The following is a 24245-nucleotide window of genomic DNA, read 5'->3' as shown; positions in this document are numbered from 1 at the left end:
CATCGTACACCATTAGTATATTAGTATATTATTATTATTATTAAATCAGTTTATTAAAGTAGCAAGTGTTTGCTTTCACCCCTTATACACAGCCGACCGGCTAGAAGGGTGTACAAAATGCAAGAATTGCAATTATTTACAATATAAGAAAGGTATACAAAAAAAGCAAGAATTACAATTATTTGCATTATTTACAATATAAGAAGGGTGTACAAAAATGCACGATTACAATTATTTACACAAGTGCGTATATTTACAATATTGTTTACAAAATTCAATTATTGACAAAATTATAATTGAAGTAAGCTGTGTGCTTCAGAGAGGCCCTTCACTTTGTACTGCTTGCTTTCGGAGTATTTCACAGGGTCTATTGCCAATGAATTGAAAAGGTTGACTGAGTTGTTTGGGAAGAAATTCTTCAGACAACACAGGTTGCACAGTATAGTATGGAACGGTAGGTAGGGGTTGTCATTACTGCGTCCAGCACGTGGAGTAGAGATAAGACCTCGAAGACTGGGGGCGTCAATCACACCAGTAAACATCTGAGAAAGAAGAAGAATATTCCTGGATGCAATGTGAACTCTCCAGGGAATGATATTTAAGTTGGTATATAAAACAGCCCTGGAGGCTTGAGATGGTGAATGCGTTGCCCGTGACCCTGTTCATCCATCGCATTACCCAGTACTCGACTGCCAGGAATCTGTTTATGTACGATGTCGGGTCAGAAGACCAGGGGAACCTCAGGTACAGTTTCTGTCGGCGATCCTATTGTGGTGACGCTTGAGCCTTTTTTGGCACTGTCGCCACCAGACTTCGTTTCTTATGGAGACAAAAACAAAATTTCCATAATTTCAAGAGATGTTGAGCAGATTTTCCACATACCGGAAAGGGAAAATGGCTAAATATAAATAATAAAAAAATTTTCTTGGTCTCAGACTCAACGTAACTGGTACATACAGATCTGGGCTTGTCGGGATGAATTCCTGGCATTTATTGTGTAATATTTATTGTATATAAATATTTATATAACATATGTTTTGTGCAAATTACGGAAGCTTAAATAAATATATAATATACACCCATTTATGTTTTCCTCACCTGTAAAAGCGTTTCCAGGAAGGAACGGAATGCATCTTTCAGGCTACAAAAATAATGAAGAAATGATCCAAAATATCATAATTGTATAATGCTTGTAATGAAAATCCATTTCCTGTACAACGAAAATATATTTTAATTAAATCAACCCTCACTCGACAGATGGCAGCAGAAGACAATATCCAATTACAGTATTTTATAGGGGATGCAGCGAATGCGGATTATTAAATATGATGATTATTTACATGTAATAATGAGATCGAATTTTAGGAAATGGTATCGTCCAAGGTAAAGACCAAAATGGATGACAAAAGAACTGATGCCTTTAGTGGCAGAAAAGAAAGATGCATGGGATGATTATAAATGATCTCGTACCTGCAGTAAATTGATATCTGCGGTTAGTTTCGATGATGTTGATCTGCTTGCTGGTAAACTGTATGAATACTTTTCATCCACATTAACGTGAGAGGAAGATTTTAAAGTTGAGGATACCAGTGGTCAAGCTAATATTCTGGTTCTGCTCTTACTTCTAGCTTCAATCTTTGTAAATTCGGCGAACTGTTCTCGATCGATCTAAAGCTGTTATACCATATCTTCAATGGTTCTGTCTATCTGCCTGATCTTTTATGCCATATTGATCTTCACGTTCCAGCGGTGGCTACTAGACAGAAGACGACGTTCCACATCAGTAACTCTAGGTTAGAGATATCCAAGAACTCGTTCTTTAAAAGAACGAGTTCTTGGATATCTCTAACCTTCTGTGGACAGGAAAGAGTTTTACAGCACTATCTGGAGCAAGTTGGCTGGTTGACAGTTGAGTTCAAGGTGAAAGTTATGATTAAATAGTATATATTCTTTTATTTGTTTACATGTTAATGTACAATCTTTGTATCTTCGTGTATTTCCTGTTCTGTTATACATTTTAACTGGGCGTAAGCCTGTTGTGTATACAGTATTATATGTTAATAATAAATAAATAAATATTAATTGGGACTTGAATGATTTTATCGTAACTGAGAAGGAACTAGAAGCGAACTTACGATAATTAAAAATGCATAAGGCACCAGGAGTTGACGGAATCTATCCGGTGGTACTGAAGGAAACAACACAAAGGCCGCCTTAGCCTAGTGGTCAGGCGCGTGGGTGCCTAAGTACACGTGCATTGAGTGACTACTGAATACGGTGCTGTTTCTTGTATTCAATCTATCATGCGAACTCCTCTGACCGTTTGGTCGTCCCGGAGTATAAACAGAAAATTTATTTATTTAAGATGCCAGCAACCCTTTATAACTGTTATAATGAGAGAACCATTCGATTCAGGCGAAGTTCTTATAAACTGGAAATGCTCAAAAGTGTATCCTAGTCACAAATGTGACCAAAAGGGTGAAATGCGACTATAGACCTGTCAGTGTGACTTCTATGTCAGAAAATATTTTGCGTATTTAGCTAAGGTTAGCTATGTGCTAAACAACTAAAGCTACGAGACGTCATTTTTCTGTCTGTAACTGCTTGTATTCTTCGGTCGGTTTGCTGTTTGCCTGAAGAAGAACACGAGCTTCCGAGAGGAAACCATACAACCCTACACCTAAGACCGACTAACTCAGTCACGTTGTCAAGAAAGCCCACAAAAATTCCTCGCCTCATTGATGGGATTCGAACTCAGACCTTTTCCACCCAGTTTTGGGATAGAGTGATAGTAACCACTGTGCTACTCACGTGGGCTTTTGTTCAGTTCCCCTGATTTCATCTGATCCCTTCTTCCTTTCCGTATTTCGGTCTAGACAAATAATACTAACAGTAAAAATAATTTGCTGAATTTAGGAGTCATTTTATTTAAAGCAATGCTTTAAACATTTCATAACATTCTGTTTGACGCTTTTTATCCGAAAATTTAAAAAAATAAAGTCAATTCGTTTAAATAACTAGTAAATAAAGTTATTAATTCAGTTCTCTAGTTTAATGAAAGAGCTCATTGGTTATTTCTAATTTTAAGCAACGTCACACTGTTTCATCAAACTAATTTCATGGAGTAATACATAATATTAAATAGTACATACAATGCAGTGAGAAAAAACACCATTTTAGCTGCTATTTTTAAGATTATGTCTATATTTTATTCAAAGGATTAAATAGATTATAGCGCCCTATTACGTTCCCCATTATGCATTTAACAATTAAAAATAACTTTAGCTAGTAAGTTAAAATCCATGGCTATAATTAGCTTATTATATATAAGTTTTTAATAAATTATGTGTATAATGTATACATTTAGTGTATAGTAGAGTGTGCATGCATGTATTATACATATATAATTAATATAATTAATTATATAATATAAATTATTATACATGCATATATTATATAGATATTAAATACCTATTATAAACTTCTGTTATATGAAGAAGTAACTGTATCTTTCCTTCCTTTTGATGGTTTGGTTTCCACTGAGAATAAGTAACAATAGTCTTCTCCTATGGTGAAGCGTTACTTATTCGAGGTAGTGCAATATCATGGCAACTCGTTGTGAAGGTATTCACAATATGAGATATATTAATGATGCCAATTTATAACTACTTAAGTAGTTAGCTATGTACTGAAATGATGCAATTGCACTAACTTGTACATAGAATAAATTTTTAAGAATTCTAGCTGCAACAGATTATATAATTCTTGAAAATAAATACAGATTTCCATGGAATTCTGTTTATTTATATTCACTCGGTAGATGGCAGCAGTGTAATTTATTTATTTTCTGTGGGATTTTTTTAAAAGTAATTTTTGTTTATTAAAGAAAAACCATATTACCCAACTACTGATGTTTCCACCATGTGACCCAATAAAATACGTAATGCACATATAGAAACAGTTCGTAAAATATATCTATAAGAAAAATAAAAATGGGCACATACATTGCGTACTATTTAAAAAAAAAAATAAACTAACTTATTTTAGATTTAATATTAATCAACTTTATATATCTATATAAACACAATAGACACGTAATTTGCGATAAAAAGAACATATCTTCTTAGAGTTCTGGTCGATAGTATTAATTTATAATTTATAAATTTATATACAGGAGGGTATATATTTAATTAAAAAGAAACCGAAATACCAAATCAATTCTGAAATCCATGAGAATATTAAAAGAAAAAAAAAACTTATTTAGAATACAACATTTAAGCTATGCTTAATGACTAGGGAAATAAAACCTTTTTTGAATCTTACGAGGTGGGGTTATATCCAGGCGCCAAAATTATTGCCTCGTGTTTAGTTTCAGTTCAATTAATAATTCAGTTATTCGTAATGATTAGGACCAAAGTTAAAAAAAAAAAAAAGTTATTTTAGTATCGACATATTCAACTCTTCCCGTTATAAACGTTTGCGTTTAGATTCAAAGGTTGGGCTTATCTGATTCTAGGCGCGGCAAATGAAAATTCAATTCATATCTACTATTAATATTTTATGTCAAATTGTCATGAAATTCGCTAGAGTTCTTTGAAATGTTTGATCAAATGAGATGGCAGCGTTTGTTTTCTCTTATCATTGTTATTAATTATTCTAATAATTATTCCCATTAAAATACCCTCTATAGCTTTAACAGTTAGGTGTCTGTATTGTGGGCGGGGCAGTCGCTAGGCTTTTTGTTTCATTACTAGAGGAGTGGTGTCTGACATCTGCGTGCCTCGCCTATCACATGCAGATTATTGTTTGCATAAATAAAAAAATAATAATAATAAATAAATAAGCCAGAGAGAGAGAGACCTACAATAAAGTTACATTACAGTTATTTATTTAATGCTTCAGGACAGAAGTTGCAGGTTGGGTCAAAATTCAACTTTGGATTTTAGAAGGCGGCCAAGAAAGATGAATTATGTTCATTACAGGGGCTAAAGTTTTTTTAAAGAAATCACCACCATTATACATTGTATTATTATCATAAAATGACACGGTTATTGGTATGTTTAATTAGTTTCCGCAATATTTGCTGGCAAGCCTTAGTGATTAGAATGATAAATATACAAAATAAAATAAAAACATCGGTTTAAAAATATTCTCAAAGTACAGGTTATGACCCCAGTCGTAAAAAAAGATTTTTCCTCCAAATATATACATATATACAGTACTTAACAGTCATAGAATACGGCTCGAAAGATAAGGAAGTTATTAAAAACAAATACAATAAATGATAAATATATCGTTGTCTCTTTCGAAGTAATATGATTTTATGGGAATTTACATGAGACTTTTATAAAGTGTCATGTGCATTTTCTGATGTCTCATCCCCACATATACGGTTATGGTATCTCCCAAAATATGTAAATAAAATGAAAGCTGGTTGATTTATAGTTAAAAAAAAAAAAAAAAGTTTTAAATAATTTTGAAAAAATGACATTTGAGAATTGCATTACATTTTGAAAGTAATTTTTTCAAGTGTAATTTTTAACTATTTTTTCAATTGTGAATATTTTTTTAGCTTGAATGAAATATAATTGTTTGTGACTGTTAGCGATAGATGGCAGCACTATATGCAATATTTTATAAATGAAGCTGCATGCTGCAGTATCATTACAAATCATGTACTCATGCTCAATTGTTTGTTTACGCATGTACAACCGACGTAATTTTAAAAAAAAAAAGATTATAATAATAACAAAATAAATAAGACAAGTATGGTACAAAGCACACGATTTATGTAAAAATATTTTAAAATATCGGAATACAGTACTATGTTGCACACGTTAGCAGTAGAAAAAAGGCGAAAAACAGAATCACAAAATGTGTTCTGCAAACAGAAAATTTAGTTTGTTGAATGTAATGGATATGGGAAGCTTTCTTTCCTGTGTTTATAAACAATGAAATTCATTTTGTCAATTCTTTGTAGAATACAGTGTACCCTCACATAGATACATCTATAACATTTTAAGAAAATTCTGTAATTTTGAGAAAATGATAATGTGAATTAAACGGAACCAGAGCCACCTGGAATTACTGAAACATCGATTATACAAAATAGTAAAATTAATATTAAAATGTATTTTGTAATTTTATTTATTAAACTTCATTAAAAATTTTACTTAGCTAATGAAAGAAAAGATAGTAAAATTGCGTAATTAATTAACAAATATAAAAAGGCGCACTCTTCTTGTACTTTAGCTCTGTTTCAAGTTATACATTTAATTTAAAAATTTTAAAAACTTATTTGTAATTCTTTTTAACCAAAGTTTAAACAGTTTAATAATAATAAAAAAATAACAAACATAATTTACATATTTTTATTTTAATATTTATGTGAGTCGAGATGGCTTCCGTTTATAGAGACTTGGATTATCGGAACACTAATACATAATACAAATAAGTGTAAAAGCCCAAAATCAGATAAATCATAATAGGCTTTTCCAATTCGCTTTGGTAAAAGTCTGAAATTTTGGGATTTACCAAAACGAATTGGTGGACTTCCGAATCTTTTCCATTTATGACTGAAGTACTGTATATTATGCCCCAAATATCAACACATTTCACTTTATTTCAGATTTTTACCACTCTATTACAGTAAATCCTAGTATTGAACAGTTTGCGTTGGTAAAAGCCGGTTAGAATCACATCTGAGAATACTTTTCCATTATCTAACTGAAGTACTGTGCATTACCTGCTCCAAATATAGTTAATATGTTTGCGAAGATATTAGATATACAGGGGCGGACAAAAAAAAACCAAATTGCATCACTTGTGAATTTTGCAAATACAGTAATGTCTTTTGCGCTGCATTGTGGGTTGCGGAAACGTTCAAAATGCATTTGTTAAACGGGATATATACCTCTGTGAATGAAATCCAATAAAAAGACTCCACCTGATATACCTAATTGCCATAAATATCTTCCCAAAGGGTAAAATGCGTAATTAATGGAAATATGAGAAATCATGCAAATGGCAATCATGACAACCAAACATACATTTTATTGCATTTACGTGTACAAACTGAAATGACAAGTTAACGTAATAGTATTATGTACTGTAAATCAGCAAAATAAATCCTTAATATTTTGTTGTTCCTCCTCTAGCTGCAATTACAACCTTGCAACGATCTGGCATAAAGTTAATCAACTTCTGGATATACGGTTGCCCAATTTCGTGATACCACACCCTTACAATGCTCTCCTGCAGCTGAATCTTACTTGTTGGCTTTTTCTGAGCAATTTTAGACGACATTATGTACCAGCAATTTTCAATGGGGTTCAAATCTGCTCTGTTGCCGGGCTAGTCCAACACTGCAATGCCAGCATTTATGAGATATGACTGCATTTTAAGGGAGAAAAACGAGAGAAAATATTGGTGTAAGTATGTTTTAAGCTTTGTGAGACAAGAAGACAAACTCATTATTAAATCTAAACAGCATAAAATTTACCAATTTTGCTGTGTGGCGAGGTGCTGAGTCCTGTTGAAAAATGCAGTTTTGGACGTCTGTGTGGTGATCCCTAATAACGGATTTCAATCACTCCTCCAAGACAGTAGTGTAGGTTTCTGCATTCTCCGTTCCGGTGAATGCAGAAACTTAATTCGCCCCACCCCTTTGCTTGTTATGCAGTCAGGATAGTATGCCTCCGATTTTCGTCTTCTGACATATCGCTTTCCATCCGAGCCATGCAGGTTGAATTTCGATTCGTCAGAAAAGATGACATTGATTGCTCTTTTGTCCACGAAACATGCATTTTAGCCCAAGCAAGTCGCTTCTTCCTCATTTTTTGGGTCAACAAAGGCTTCTTCTTAGGTCGATAAGCATGCAGACCACATTCCGAAAGCCGTATTTGGATAGTTCGTGCACTTGTTTCAACACAAGAGGCCATCTCAAAGTCCAGTTTTAGATCAGGAGCACTAGCATGGCGATTACGAAGGCATATGCGTTTCAAATATCGACCTTGGGAAGGCGTAATCACTCTCTTAAGGCCTGATCCAGGTCTTCTCTTCACATCACCGGCTTCACACTTTAATTTCAGCATCCGGGACACTGTTGACTGGTGGCAGCCTATTTTATTAGCTATACTAAGCGTAGAAAGCCCCTTCCTTCCTGGGACAGAGCAACAGCTACACTTTTTTTTCTTGGTGTCAACTGAACATATGGAGCCATGCTTACACCTCCGCAAAACAGGATGCTAATGAGCCTGTATACCCTTCCAACGCCGTATTTATAGAAACGGCTGGTGCAATACCTTGCAACTACTGTCTGATGCAATAGAAGCGTTATCTTACGCAATATCTTTGCATTGCGACAAACAAAATGACTGTGTCAAACAATATCCTATACATTTCATTACAAATGTTACTTTTTTAAAGGTGATGCAGTTTTTTGTCCGCCACTGTACCTCCCCATACCATAGTTTAAAATTCGAAAAAGCGAATGAAGCAAGAAATTACCATTGCTTCCCTTTATGCACTTCATCACTTTTCCGATTTTTAAATAAGAGCATAGGATTGATATTTTTCCCATACCTGAAATATTGTTAGTGACAGGGTAAAAACTGAAGCAACGAAAGTTTCGTGGTTCATTCACTTTTCTGATATTTAAACAAGGACATAGGGGAATATATCTAATATTCCTGCAAGGTTGTCTGGGTAACATATACTGTACACTTTATTCCGAATACATGTTACTCAGATAGCAAATATATTACCCCCATGGCCTTGTTTACAAACTGGAAAAGTGAAAACCATTGATGCTGAAAGTCTTTCGATATTTTGAACTTTTAACTATCCTAGGATTTATCGGATTTCACCTATTGAGAAGTTGGAAAGTAAGAAATAGAGAGGAATTTTTATGAGCTAGAGCCACTACAAAGTAAAAAGATCCTGAGTCGATCTATTTTTCTACCCTTTCTTTTAATTTTTTTATATTCTTCTTATTTCTTGTAAGCCATTAGTTTTATGAAGGCGTATCGAGAAACTATATAAATAAAATAAATTTTCTGTTTATATTCCGGGACTACCAAATGGTCAGAGGAGTTCACAAGATAGACAGAATACAAGAAACAGCACAGTATTCAGCAGTCACTGCGGCCTTCTGTTCTTCCTATATTAACTTTTTTCCTCCTTCACAAAGTTTAACATCCTTTATTTTGCTACTCTGTTCGTTCTTTATTTTCGTTTTCAGTGCTGGATGGGATGAATCACTAAATTCATTCTGGAATTTAGGGATTCATCCAATATTCTCCGTCTGTATTTTCTTGTAGTTTCCTTCTTAGTTTAGGCACTAATAATTTCCGACATTTTTTAGGGGTATTAGCATATAGGTATAATAAGCCGATTGTGTTCGTGATGTCCGTCCTTCTGTCTGTCCGCATGTAACCAATCCGACTCCAGGTGGACGGATTTTCATGAAATTTTATATTTGGATCTTTTAAAAAGATTTGTTGAGCCACTTCAAATTTTATTAAAGCACTCACAGCAATCCAGCAATTAATTATTCCTTTCATTATTATTATTTCCGTCCTAATGTAGTAATTCGCCTGCCAATGGATGGATTTTTACGAAATTTTATATTTGACCATCTTGGAATGATTTGTCACGTCTTCCCAAATTTCACTAAAATCAGACAAAGGCTATTCATATATCGTATACTGTAGCTGAAGCATTGGATATTATGTTTGTTGCCAGGCTCTGATAAAATTAATTTTAAAATCAAAAATTATTATTTTTTTAATTGTAAATTTTGATTTAAAACATGCTATATATTTTCTAGTTTATTGATAAGGACCACCATCTTGGCCAATGCAGGTTTCTAAATTTAAAACTGATTTACATTGCACTCATTATTACACTTCTATAACTTTTCACTTACATTGATTTAGATGAACAAGACGCTATGATCCGGATCGATTATCACAGTTGTAGTTCCCTGACGAAGTTTGCTGTGATATTCCATTCCCTTGTACTTTCATTATTAATATTTAAAACATTTTTTTCACTTTGCCGTGGGTTTTTATGTTAAATATTTCCTTATTACACCAAATTCACTAAAAAAGTTAAGCATCCATGCTGATATTATGTAGATCTTATCTTTCTCATATTGATTTTGTACCTTATTATTATTTTTTTCACCTTCTTTTAGCTTTTAAATCCTTCTTTTCTTATACTGTATTTCTATTTTGCTTTCTTTAATTCCTTTAGGTTGGCATTCTGCACAATGAACACCTCAACCAACTATATACATATACCTGGAGTTCTAAATATATATATATATATATGAAAAACTAATAAACTGACAGAAAATTCTAGCATTGAAAAGTGACAGAAAAGAAGACAAAAGAAGGAGCGATTTACAGAAGGAGCGTTCTAGTATTTTTCGTCCCTTAAGCGGAACGAAAAACACCAGAGAAGCCCAAATGAAAACTTAGTTTCTATACCTCTGTCCAATACAGACCAATCGCACGAGGTACGTATACGGTCGGTTTGCCCCTTTTGTGGGATGCGCACCCAGGGCAGTTCCTACAGCTTGCAGATTCGGGTGCAAGAATTAGTTTGGTCCACCGAGTGTTCCTTGCTGGGAACAAAAGGAGCTTTGTTACCATTTTGGACCCTTTACAATTGGATGACCGAGTGAGTTGTACCCTAACTCCCCCCCCCCCCCAATCAGCCCTGGATGCACCCACAAAGCAAGCACTAATGGATAGGCAAACTTGTAAAATGAGCACACCGGCCAAAGAAAACGGTGAAATGGTAGAATACATGCAATAGATATATGCAATCCTCATCTGAGTCCGACTAAGTTGAACACAACGTGAATAAATAAAAACAAAGAAAGCAAAAAAAAACCTGTTAAATTTCCTTCCCTGTTCGACGTTCACAATTTGAGGGAATAAAGGGAATGTTCACAACTTGAGACTTGAGGGAATGGTGGCGCTATGATTTTTCTCAGCGTTGGAACCTTGTTTTCATAGTAAGAAAACAAATGATTAACTTCAGTGTGCACTAACTCCAATTTATTACGAGAAGTGATTTTTTTTTTTTTTTTTTTTTTTTTACTTCCCCCTCCTAATTTACTCTGTTACTGTTTTCGTGTTTCTTTTATAGCCATAAAAATTTGAAATTAGAAAAGTGGTTTGCGCTTGAACTATTCAGAAATTATTAAAGTCTTATCTGAATTTGAACATAGTGATATGATAGTCATGGTTCTGATTTCCTGAAGCAAAGGCACGCTCAAAAGAGAGGGGGGAGAATAAGGTGAGGAGGGGGATGAAATAATGCAGTAGTACACGTGACATCACCTTAAAATTTCGATCACATCCTTAATCATTTCTTAATCACTAGTGGGGCACCGAGTTTTCTCGCGCCTCATGAGAGGTGATAGGGGGAAGCGGACGGGGTTGAGCATGTCTAATTATAGACTAATACCGAACGACGTCGCGGGAGTGGTTGCTTCTGAACGTGACTGCGATATCGAAGATGTAGTCTGCCACCATCTAACGACACCCAACCGTGGGATCGTTCGTTATTTATGTTAAAAGGATGTGAATATTTATGGCTGGCTTGGCTGAGTGAGTCGGTTAAACAATTCCAGGAGGTTTCAACTTACGCCACACATAATGAAATGTATTACGGTGTCAGTGGGGAGGTTCGAGAACCACCGAGAGATACAATCATTAGTGGGAAGATAACAAAAAACTATCTTTATTCCTTCACGCTCGATCGCAGATCGCTAATTCTGATAACGTCTCGTGGTAAACTGACACTCGTAAAATCTAAGTTGGAAACGTTGGTTGCGTAATGTTCCTCACCTTGTGACGTCATTAACGCGGGAAAAATCCTTTCCAAAAAAGGGTCTTCTTTTTCTGATAAAGCCAATAGATACATACACAACAAAACGACTTTTAACACCACGTGGTCTCCAAAGACCTCTACTAACTGACTCATTATTCGCATCCCTCCGTGTAGTTACGACAACCCCGTTGCTTTCTCCATTCACTGACATCGTTAAGCACACGGGAAGAGCAGATAATGGTTCCTTCATCGTCCGGCAATGATTTACACTTAACAAAAGATGACCATCCTCATCTTTTGTCGGAAAGTCTTCAAGGATAATTTCACAATGAAACTGTAAAGAGCTAAAGATGGAATTAAAAAGGAAACGGAAGGGGTCCGTTTTAGGTGGGCGTGTACGAAAAGGTCCTGTGTCCGTAGCTCGTGCAAGGATGAGGTTAGGGACTGTGGGGGACAAGTAGGACAGCGGTCTTTCGTCGGTCAGTGATTGTGAAAGATCCATGGTAGGTGAAAGCAGTCGGGAGAGTTAACAATTAGATGAATACAAAGACACCTCTCCCCCCCCATACCCAAGCAGACCTATAAACGGTGGGTGGACCGCGGCGAGGGCGTTGGAGGAAACTCTTCCCCCTCTTTCTCCATAAGTCTGAGACTGAGAATGGATGAAGATTACTCTCATTGACGAAGAGGAAGCTGTCAAGTGAAGAGCCCTCTATCACCGTGAAGTAGTTCATCCGTAGTACGAACAAAGTCGTCCTCCTCCTCCTCCTCCGGAAAACTCTAAATCAGATCCAGGCTACCCTTCAGAGCTGTCAACAGAATTTACGGATGCAACTCCAACCAAGCGGTAGATGGAAACATAGCTCCTCCTAGTTAATGTCATGTAAAAAGAAGCACCAGCTGCAGATAAATTTACCAAAATCGGAAGATCAAAGCGTGCGCTAGTTCGAAGCCATGAAAATTAGTTTACTCTGTAAATAAAGGTGAAAAAGTTAGTAACTTAAGGCACGTGTTTGTACCGCCTTTCACTCAGGTACCACAATATGCGAAATTTGTCTTGGGCAAAGTCTGTATTCAGTGGGATAAACAAATATCAGTCACAATGTTGAATAATAAATCACACAGAACAGTTAGCGTCCGTTATTTCTCATAGTTAAAGTTTCTGCCATTCTTCAGAAACATGGTGGAAGCCAATTTTTGACATGCGTTTGAGAATCGCCTCCGATGTCTTTGCAACTTCTGATGAGTGGAAATGTTTACCTCGCAGCATCTTTTATTAACTTTGGCAAAAAAAAAAAAATTCGCAGGGTGTAAGATCAGAGCTGTAAGGCGTATGAGGAACATTTCGACATTAATGCTGGCTAAGTCCTGGATAACAGCATGAACAATGTGAGGCCTCGCATTGTTGTGATGCAGCAAGGTCCCGTAACAGTCGTATTGACGTGGCACAACATGCTGGTAAACCATTCCTTGAATGTCAAAAAAAGAAATGCCCATAACCTTTCCTGAAGAAAGCACAACTTTTGCTTTTTTTGGTGTTAGCGATAACGTAGACTTACAGAGCTTTGTTGCTTACTCCCTTGGTCGAAATGAAGAAGCCATGTCTCATCCGCAGTTATCACCTTGTGCAGAACATCACCATCTTCAATAACCAGCCGTTGCAGCTCCTGACAAACCTCCATGAGAACTTGCTGTTGCTCAGGTGTGAGTAATCATGGAGAATACCGTGCGTGCTTCCTACTGATATTCTCTACGTCTCTGCCAGTTGCCTTACTGTTATACGACGATCTTCTCTCATGATAACAGAAGTAGTGTTTATGATTTCTGTGGTGACAACGATGGTTGGAGCTCCATGACTGTTGATTTTCGTGATTGAATCACGTCCATCATTAAACATTCTAAACCACCTGCGAGCTATGCTATATGGAAGCGTAAATTCACCATAAGCCTCTTTTACAATTCATACGCTTCAACTGATGTTTTCTTGAGACGGAAACAAAATTTGAAAGCAGCATACTGTTCCTCACGTCCATTGTTACGTAGGCGAAACTGAATAGGCATAAACTTGATCGACCACCAAGTCAACTGCGCAGTTGCTATGTGTTGCATCTTGATTTGGTCTTAAATTCCATCAGCTAGAAATAGGAAGCAGTACTGTTCATGAAAAATTATGATCATTCTTTATTGAACAGCCCTCGTAACTTCAGAACCGAACGGATGACTTCAAAATGAAAAATAAGCTTCGTTGAAAATAGATAAATTCATTAATTATTTAAGTTCGTAATTCTGTTTGTTTCTTTTCGCTTAATGAGATCCTCACACTAGATATAAATTTTAACTTAACAGACAAAATCTCTTTTATGATTTACTTGGTCTATAATAACACTTTTGTGTTAACAACAGCGAAATCAGTCACTCTTTTCAGATTAAAATTCACACTTCCTCAAAAAGGAAAGATATCACTCCACTTGATTCTTCGTATAGGGAGATTTCCCCTATTTCATATCTGGAATCAAGATGGGGTTAGAGAATTCGCGTGAGGCGAAAGTTTTCCTTTTTGGGCGTAGTCTAACTGAGCTGCCTGACTCATGTTTTGCAACACAAAGAAATACGTAAACACCAATCAAATAAATGCATTAGTATTAGAAAAGCCAAATGACGCAACGAAACATGCGTTTTCTGCATCGGCCTTAAAAAAACAGGAAATCATTCCTAGTTTTTCATACTTACCCATCTCCAAAATATTTATATTTGTATGCATATGTGTCGCTTGTGGTTTCAATACGAGGATTAGAAAATTCTACGAAACTCTGGATGCCAGCAAGTCTAGAGACCCTGACTCTATTCTGAAACTATTCCTACAGTTGCTCTTAAAACTTGTGCTACAGAGTTAACTCCTTTTAGGTCGCATTTTAGCATTCTTATTCCGCAAGTAGTTTTCTTAAGAAGGAAAAAAATCGCTACTATTCAGTCCCATTGTCCTTACCTCAGTCGTTTCTGGAGTAATGGAAAAATCCATTAACTTCAGCTCTTACGCACTATCTTGAAACATATCGTATGATTAATGATCGCGAGTATGAATCGCATCTGTATCCAACCATTTTCACTTGTTTTTGTTCAAATTTCTTTAAACATTTTGAAGAAACTCAAAATATTCCTCTTTGCATTTCAAAGTCATTTGATCAGATTTGACATAAAGACCTTTTAAACACGGTTCCATCCTGTGGTCTATTTTCCAATTCAGTAGCCAGTTTCCTTTTTTGGTAATTCCCTTTGTGTAATGCAGATGATTGACCCCCGTCTTCTAACTACTCACACAATTCAGGAATAGTTCAATATTTGCTCTTTCATCAAGGAAGATATACAATGGAAAGGCTGATCTTTTCATGTTATATTATCAATGACCTTTTTCTTTTGAATGGACATGCTGACCATTATTTTGCAGTTAGCAGCACACAACATTCGAATTTCCACTTTAACAAATAAATACAGTTTGGCAGGTGATTGTAAGTAATATTCTACATCACCATTTTGACAGTTATCCAGTTTCTTCTCACTGGGCTAATTTCATTTCTTTCAAAACTCAATCAGTCTTGTCTTGTTTCCTGTCAAAAAAAAACAAACAAAAAACAAAAAAAAAAAAAAAAAAACAGCTCAGGCGTCACTATATTTTCCGATTTGTCTGTTTGCTGAATGAAAAACTAAAACTTCTGGGTGATAAAACCATACAGACTTTGCCCGAGACCGACTAACTCAGCCACAATGGATTAGAGTCTAGGTCTTTTTCACATAATGTGGAACAACGATGGTCGTGACTACCGTGCTAATTACGAGGATTGAAGAAGCTGGTAGCTTCTTAAAGGTATCCGGGGATTAGTATTAGTATTAGAATGAACAGATGATGTAAAGAAGTTAGTCTTTTGCTACAGCTGCCACAAAAAAAACTTCCCCTTTCATCACAGTGTATTATTATTTTATTTTAGCATTTTTTTATTTATTTTTATTTATTTATTTATTTTATTTTTATTTATTTATTTTATTTTTTTATTTTATTTTAATTTTTGTATATATATATATTTTTTTTATTTTATTTATTTATTTATTTTATTTTATTATTTATTTATTTATTATTTTATTTTATTATTTATTTATTATTTTATTTTATTATTTATTTATGATTTTATTTTATTTTTTATTTATTTATTTTTTGTTTATTTTTATTAGTTTTTTATTATTTATTTATTTATTTTATTAGTTTTTTTATTATTTATTTTATTTATTTATTGTTTTTTTTGCTGCCTTCCAGGTTTGGGCAGCCTGGGAGCGGGATTGCTGGCACCCACCGGTATTGCACTACTTCTGGTGGGTGTGGGATTTTTTGTGCAAATTGCACTGACAGAGCAGTAGACCCAGGCCCGGCTTCATGTCCTAGGGATGGGCAGCAGGTATCAGGCACTCAGATAGTGCCTGCTCACTGATGGCCTGTTTTTTTTTTTTTTTTTTTTTTGATACAGAATATACACGAGGAGATGGACATTAGTCTGGGTGCCACCCTTGACACGTATACATAATACAATACAATAAATCAGTGTACCACGGCGGAGTTGAACTACCGTTCAGAAGCTGCCAGTAAGTATTCGCTCAGTTCCTCTTTGAACTTTTTCAAGCTCTGAACCTCGGTGACCTTTACAGATAATTTATTTCAGTGGTCAACCGATTGTTTACATCTATGTCTCTTCTCTGAAACAGTTCCAGAAGTTTTTTGTCTCTTTTTTCGGAAGTCCTCCGTGTGAACTTAGTCAGAACCATACATCGTCATCTGCCACTTGTTTATAGAGGTCTGAGTTCGATTTGGGATGTAATGCTAATTCGCCTCCACGTGGTGCACCCCGGGTTACGCTAAATGAACTACCGCTACTGGCAGCCAAACTATCTGTGATCTCCTGGTTTGGATTCTTGCTAAATCACACTATCATATTGAGATGGATGTTTATCATAGGGAGATCGGACCAAAAATCCATATCTGCCAGCTGAACATTGAAGGCATAAACAGAGCAAAGTGTCAATGCCTATTAAAAATTTTAAAACAAAACGAAGCTGACTTGGTGCTTATCCAGGAAACCCGTGTTGCAGACAGGGAACAACTTAGAATGAGATGTAAACTCCAAGGATATAGTATAGTAGGAGTTATTCTCCATAAGATGTATGGAATGATAACTTATACAAGGGATAATATAGAGAACATATCCTTGATACCAACTGAGGAGAAAGACGACATTTACACTATTACTATAAAAAGAAATGGCATCACGATTGTAAACATCTATATGCCTCCAAAAATCCAGTGGCCAAAGTATGTGCTACATACATATGACCATCTAACAATTTATGTGGAAGACTTTAATAGCCATCACAATGATTGGAAATATCAACAGAATGATTTCAATGGGGAAAGCCTGATGAACTGGGCAGAAGATCAAAATAATTACCTCGTCTTTGATGCAAAGGACAGGGGTACGTTTAAATCAGCACAATGGAAAAAATAATATAACCCAGACATGTTTTGTGACTAGGATTAATAATGGACAGTATTTAATGGCTACACGAAAAGTACTTGAGGACTTTCCCCATAGCCAGCACCGTCCTGTTTTGCTGCAGATTGGGATGCAGGTCCGTTTGGTGACCTCATACCCGGTTCCTCGCTGAAAATTCAGGAAGGCAAAGTGGGAGGTTTCTCTGATGACCTGGATGAGGCATCAGATGGATCCCCCCACCCCCCCGAGAGTGGGAGCTACGGGAGGTTTGTTTGTATGGTGATCGCAATAGCAAAAAAGTATATACCAAGAGGATATAGAAGGCAATATGTCCCAGGTTGGAGTGAAAATAGTGAAAGACTATATCAAGAATTTTTAGAAAATAACAGTAAGGAAATAGCAGATGAATTGACAGACAGTTTAGATCAAAGTCGTAAGGAGAAATGGATGGAAACAGTGGAGAACTTGGATCTAAAACGTTCTAGTAGAGCAGCGTGGTCGCTGCTGAGGAAACTTCGTGGTGGCTTACCGATACTTAGAGATAATTCCATGGTGACACCAAACAGAACAGCGTCACACATCGTTTCAACGTCACGTGCTCCAAAAGAAAAGTACCATTGATATTAAGAAGAGATATAAGATTGTGAAATTAAAAACTCCTAAAGACTCGGAATATTCATCCCCATTTACATTGGATGAGATTACAACTGCAATATTTAGCATAAAGTGCGGGAAAGCTCCAGGATTCGATGGAATCCATCCGGAATTCTTGAGAAACTGTGGAATAAATACGCGAATGTGGCTATCCAGATTTTTTCCTAATGTCCTAAGAACAGGGGATCTCCCTCGATTTTTTAAACTTACGAAGGTCATTGCCTTACTGAAGCCAGGGAAGGCGGATGGCAGGTCAGAGAACTATCGACCGATTGCCCTATTAAGTGTAAACTATACACTATTGGAACGTCTATTATTAAATAGGATTGACCAAAAGATTTATACCTGTTGAGCAAGCTGGATTCAGACCAGGTAGAGGCTGCGCGGACAAAGTCCTCTCTTTAACAACTCACATAGATGCTGGATTCCAGCGGAACCTTAAAACCTCGGTCGCGTTTACAGACCTCTCTGCAGCTTATGATACTGTTTGGCGAGAAGGAATAATTTATAAACTTTTACAAGTGTAGAACTATTGCTCAGTTAATCAAAAATATTCTGACCGATAGGCTGTTTAGAGTAGTTCCTGGCTTATATGTTACTTTTCTATATACCGGTCATGGCAGTCTTAACTCTAAATTGTTCTCATTCGGATTAAGTAACACTCCTCTCAGCAGTTGTGGTGCTCAAGAAACTGTTGAGCACCTCGTCTTTCATTGTCCTCTGTATGATGATTTAAGACGGGACTTTCAACTTCTCACAAATGTATTCGATTGCTCTTAACTGCCAAGATTAGTTACCTGTCCTGAGTATTATGCTGCCTTCTCCACTTTTGCGGAGAAAATGTTTAAACGGAGGAAAAGAATTCTTACTCCTGAGGTTCAGTAAAATACTACTAACTTAATATTAATTTATAGAAAAATACCGCCGTCTGTCGGTTGGTAGGAAAGATTTAACTGGTTTTTTTGAAATTTGGATGGAAGGGTTTATGGCCCTTTCTATTGTTTTGGAAACCAGAAATTGTAACTATTTTTTGAAATATAAATCTTTGTAACGCTTAGCTGGTTGTTGGGGACTAATCACTTTGGCTTGTTTGCAGACTGGTTCCGTTTTTGGATTCTCTTATTTGATATACTAATCAGTCTGCTGTTACTCCGAAGTCCAGTCTTTATTTTGTACCATTATCATTGTAAATAGCCTTTATGTATCATTACCATTGTAAATAGCTTTTATGTACCATCATCATCATTGTAAATAGCCTTTATGTATCATCATCATTGTAAATAGCCTTTATCATGAATCATCATCATTGTAAATAGCCTTTATTATGTATCATCATCATTGTAAATAGCCTTTATCATGTATCATCATCATTGTAAATAGCCTTTATCATATATCATCATCATTGTATATAGTTGCTTTAAATTGTACACTATATATACTGTTACCTTTTAGCGGCGGATAGGGGAACCCTGGAGCTCGCAAAACTTTAATAAAATACTTTGAATACTTTGTTTAGAGTAGTTAGAGGAAGTTAAATCAGCAAATGGAGCAAGCTGAATAATGGTTTGCCTCAGGGCTCAGTACTGGCCCCTATATTGTTTAGCTTATACATTGCAAATATGCCTGTAACAAAGGCGAGAAAATTTGGATATGCTGATGACTGGGCCCTGGCTACGAGACATAACAAGATAAACCAAACAGAACAAATACTCACAGATTATTTGAAAATACTGTGAGTTTTTTCGAAAATGGAGACTCCAACCTAAAAAAAACAAGATTGAGGTGGCTTGTTTTCACCTATGTAATAAAATGGCAACAACAAATATCAGAGTATTCTTCGACGGAGTACTCTTAAAAAATAGTAAATACCCTGAATATTTGGGTGTTACTCTGGATAGAACCCTGTCATATAAACAGCATATGGAAAAGACTGCAGCAAAGATAAGAACTCGGAATAATATTCTTCAGAAATTATGTCGTTCGACATGGGGATCCGGGACGGAGACGCTTCGCTGTACTGCAATAGGCTTAGTGTTCTCTGCTGCAGAATACTGCTGCCCTGTTTGGATAAACAGTTCACATGTCAAATTAATCGACACCCAATTAAACTATGCTATGCGGTTGATTACTGGGACAATAAGATCGACCCCGACTTTTCGGCTTCCAATCCTAAGCCACATACCTCCTCCACATCTACGTAGATCTGCAGCTCTTCTCCGGGAGTATAAAAGGATAATGGAGATCCCAAGTTTACCAATCCATAATGATTTTGCTGATACCATGATGGAAAGACTACCTTCTAGGAAACCTTCAGTCAGAAGAGCATCGAAATTGATAAGTGCAAAGTTTGATCTGATTACTGAATGGAAACGGGAATGGAGTTCCCATCGATCACTAAGTTCAGCAGCCTTAATATGCATTACCAAGAAACCTGATGGATTTGGTCTTCCTAGAAGAATATGGTCAAAAGTGAATCGAATTAGGACTAAACATGGAAGATGTGCTGATGCATTGTACAAGTGGAAATGGATTGACGCTCCGGTATGTGATTGCGGTGATGGAAGGTAGACCATCGAATACATCATACAGGACTGCCCCCTTAGGGCTTACCAAGGGGATCCGAGAGACTTCCTGGAATTAACTCCCATGTCAATTGATTATATTAACTTGGACATACAATTATAGTAGTCCATATATATTATATATAAATTTTGTACAAATGTTATACAGTTGTTAATTTTTTTTTAATAATTCTTATTTTAATATTATAAATATGACTAATTGTGAATTTAAACAGAATTGAGTAGATTCGTGTGGTCGTAGATGTGAGATATTGTAATTTCTTCTTGATTGATGGGGTGGTTGTTGTGAGATGTAAGAATTGCCATACGATAAATAAATGAGTTCGATTCCAATCAACGACGAGGAATTTCTAAGGTCCTTCACAACCAATTAGCCGATGTGAAGCAAAGGGAATAAGATCTTTTCCGTGAGCTGTTCCTGGCTTTTCATTTTGAGCAACATGCAAATAGAGCCAATGGACATACACTTTTACAGACAAATAAATATATGGATATGAGAGCCAAGTATCGGTGCCACTAAAAATAAAAATTTGATTTAAAATTTTTTGTTTATGGTTTTTCCCCCTCTCTTATGGCCGCGTTAAACAGTTTAGAGCGTGGTAGCATGATTTGCTTTCCAGGAAATTCGAAGTTTTTATCCCAGAAAACACTCAAATCAATTATAGAATGCACACAATGTTCTGACACCCCAGTGCAAAATCTAATTCTCAAAATCCTTAACTTCTTAACTTTATTTAGCATATGCTGTGCATATTAGAAATTTTGCTTCCCTTGCACCTAGAAATTAGGCTCCCTCTCTTTCACTTACGACATTAGTTTTCTATTTGAATAACTGCTAACTGCAAACTGTTAACTGTATACAAATCTTAAATGTATCCTACAATAGCATATTGTTCGGAGGTGTTACCAAAGTTCCCTGAAATAGTAATAGTAATATAGGCAGCAAGAAAGCAAGCGGAAACCAGCTTATGTAGCATCAGCCAATTAAAAAAAAAAAAAAAAAAAAAAAATCACACATCCATTCCGTCTAAACGTTTGTCCAGTTCCTCCTTGAATTTATTTAAACTATCAACTTCCACAGCGACAGATGGAAGTTTGTTCCAGCAATTAACCACCCGCTGGCTAAAGGCAAATTTCCGCACATCTACAACAAATCTACAACTGCCTTTCCTCAATTTGAATTTATGCCCCCTTAGGTTCGTAATCTGAGCAAGTGGAAGAATCCCATCAGAATTCAGCGTGCTCAACCCATTCAAGACTTTATAATAAATAAATAATTTTTTTGTTTATACTCCGGCACGACAACCAAGTCACAGTTTACAATGAATCGTCAATACAAGTATTTATCGTATTTGGTAGTCACGGAATTGAACCCCGGTCCACTCAAGGAATTTATTATTATTATTATTTTAAGGTTGCCCGTAATTAAATACATTAACCCGTATTTGTGTCTGTAAATTGCGTATGTTCTATGGTTGATTTGCCTGTTTTGCTGGACGAAAAACCCCCAGTTACTGGGGAGAAAAACCTTGCTGTCTACGCCTGAGACCAACTAACTCAGCCACGGAGTGAAAAAAGCCCATTAAATGTTGCTCGCGTCATCGACGGGATTCGAGCCCAGGCCCACTCAAGGAATGCGTGCTATGCACTCTCTCTCCTGACCACTGGGCTACGTCACGCCTCAATCAGATCACCTCGCAGGTGCCTAGTCTTCAGCCCGCTGCAATATGCAGTACTTAAGCCTCTCTTGGTAAGAGGATCCCTTCATTCCCCTCACCAATCTTGTTGCCCTTCTCTGTATACTCTCAATCAAATCTACATTCTTCCTAAAATGAGGCCTCCAGACCTGTACGCAGTACTCAAGGCGTGGCCTGACCATTGCCTTATACAAAGGGATAATTACCTCCTTTTTCCTGCTAGCAAAATTCCTGTATATTATTGACAAAACCCTATGACCTGCTCTTTCTGCCTGTCTGCATTGCTCAGAAAACTTCATATCTGACTGCACAATTACTCCTAGGTCTTTTTCATTTTCTACTACCCTAAGTGTAGTACCACATAGTTGGTATGCTCCTCTGGAGTTACTTCAAGTATGCAGTACTTGGCATTTATCAATGTTTAACTTCAGTTGCCAGTTCTCAGCCCATCTGCCCAAATTTTCTAGACCCTGTTGCAGTAGCACACTGCCATTGCTATCATTAACAACTCTGCCGACCTTTGTATCATCTGCAGACTTCGACACTAAGCATGATATACCTTCATCAATATCATTGATAAATATACAAAACAACATTGGGCCCAACACCGAACCCTGTGGAACTCCACTTATAGCATTAGTCCATGAAGAGCAGCATTCACTGATTACCACCCTCTGTCTCTCCCACTCAACCACTCTTTTATCCATTGTAACAACTTACCCTTAATACCATTCTGCTCCAATTTGTACAGTAGTCTGCCCTGTGCAACAGTGTCAAAAGCTTTCCTGAAATCCAAGTACAGTATACGATATCAAAATTATTTTTTGCATCCAGTTCCTTTGTAACCACATCACAGTATCCAATCAAATTTCTCAGACAAGACTTTCAAACTCATGCTGTGTCTGAATCATTGCTGCAGTCTTGTCTAGATGATCCTGCAATGCATCTTTAACCAGTGACTCCATTATTTTAGCCGGAACAGAAGTTAAACTAACTGGTCTGTAATTACTCGTGTCACCCTTCGATCCCCCTTTGTGAATTGGGGATACATTTGTACGTCTAGAGCAATGCAGACAGGCTGCCAGGGCAGGTCATGCGGTTTTGTCAATGATATATAGGAATTTTGCTAGCAGTGAAAAGGAGGTGATTATCCCTCTGTATAAGGCAATGGTCAGGCCACGCCCTGAGTACTGTGTACAGGTCTGGAGGCCTCATTTTAGGAAGGATGTAGATTTACTTGAGCGTGTACAGAAAAGGGCAACAAGATTGGTGAGGTGAATGAAGGGATCCTCTTACCAAGAAAGGCTTAAGTACTGCAAATTGCAGTGGCTGGAGACTTGGCACCTGCGCGATGATCTGATTGAGGTGTATAAGGCCTTGAATGGGTTGAGCACGCTGAATTCTGATGGGATCCTTCTACTTGTTCAGATTACGAACCTAAGGGGGCATAAATTCAAATTAAGAAAGGAGAGATGTAGAATAGATGTGCGGAAATTTGCCTTTAGCCAGCGGGTGGTTAATTGCTGGAACAAACTTCCATCTGTCCTTGTGGAAGTTGATAGGTTGAATAAATTTAAGGAGGAACTTGACAGGCATTTGGAGGGAATGGTATGATTTTTTATTTTTATTTTTTGGCTGATGCTGCATAAGCTCATACACTTGCTTTCTTTCATCACATGCCACTACTGCTACTACTACTACTACTATCTCCAGTCCGTGGAGACTTCCCCTGAGTCCAAGGATGCTCTCATAATTATGGCTAAGAGTTTGCTTACTGCTTTTGCCGCCTCCTTTAATATAACTGGAGAGATCCCATCCACCCCAGGTGTCTTTCTTATGTTTAACTTCAACAATTTCTCCTCCACTTTGCTCTCAGTTTTTACAAAATCATTAAGCACCCTGTTACAATTTGATAAACCTCCGGCATTTTC

The 24245-nt window shown here is 36.5% G+C and overlaps 1 protein-coding gene across 1 annotated transcript; it reads left to right on the top strand.

Moving 5' to 3' along the window:
- The first annotated feature begins 19844 nt into the window (after positions 1–19844).
- On the top strand, positions 19845–20603 carry LOC150076076 (uncharacterized). Its single transcript, XM_090387253.1, has one exon. It carries the CDS (start codon positions 19845–19847, stop codon positions 20601–20603), a length of 759 nt encoding a protein of 252 aa, XP_090243379.1.
- The last annotated feature ends 3642 nt before the right edge of the window (positions 20604–24245 follow it).

The sequence above is a fragment of the Mastigoproctus giganteus genome, chromosome 13, assembly GCF_048544385.1.
Source record: "Mastigoproctus giganteus isolate SK-2022 chromosome 13, ASM4854438v1, whole genome shotgun sequence".
Taxonomy (NCBI): Eukaryota; Metazoa; Arthropoda; class Arachnida; order Uropygi; family Thelyphonidae; genus Mastigoproctus; species Mastigoproctus giganteus.
The sequence above is the reverse complement of the archived record's forward strand: the minus strand, read 5'-3'. Positions and strand labels throughout refer to the sequence as shown.

Excerpts from the sequence above, each read along its gene's own strand:
- LOC150076076 (XM_090387253.1), top strand. The coding sequence starts at position 19,845 with ATGGCAACAACAAATATCAGAGTATTCTTCGACGGAGTACTCTTAAAA.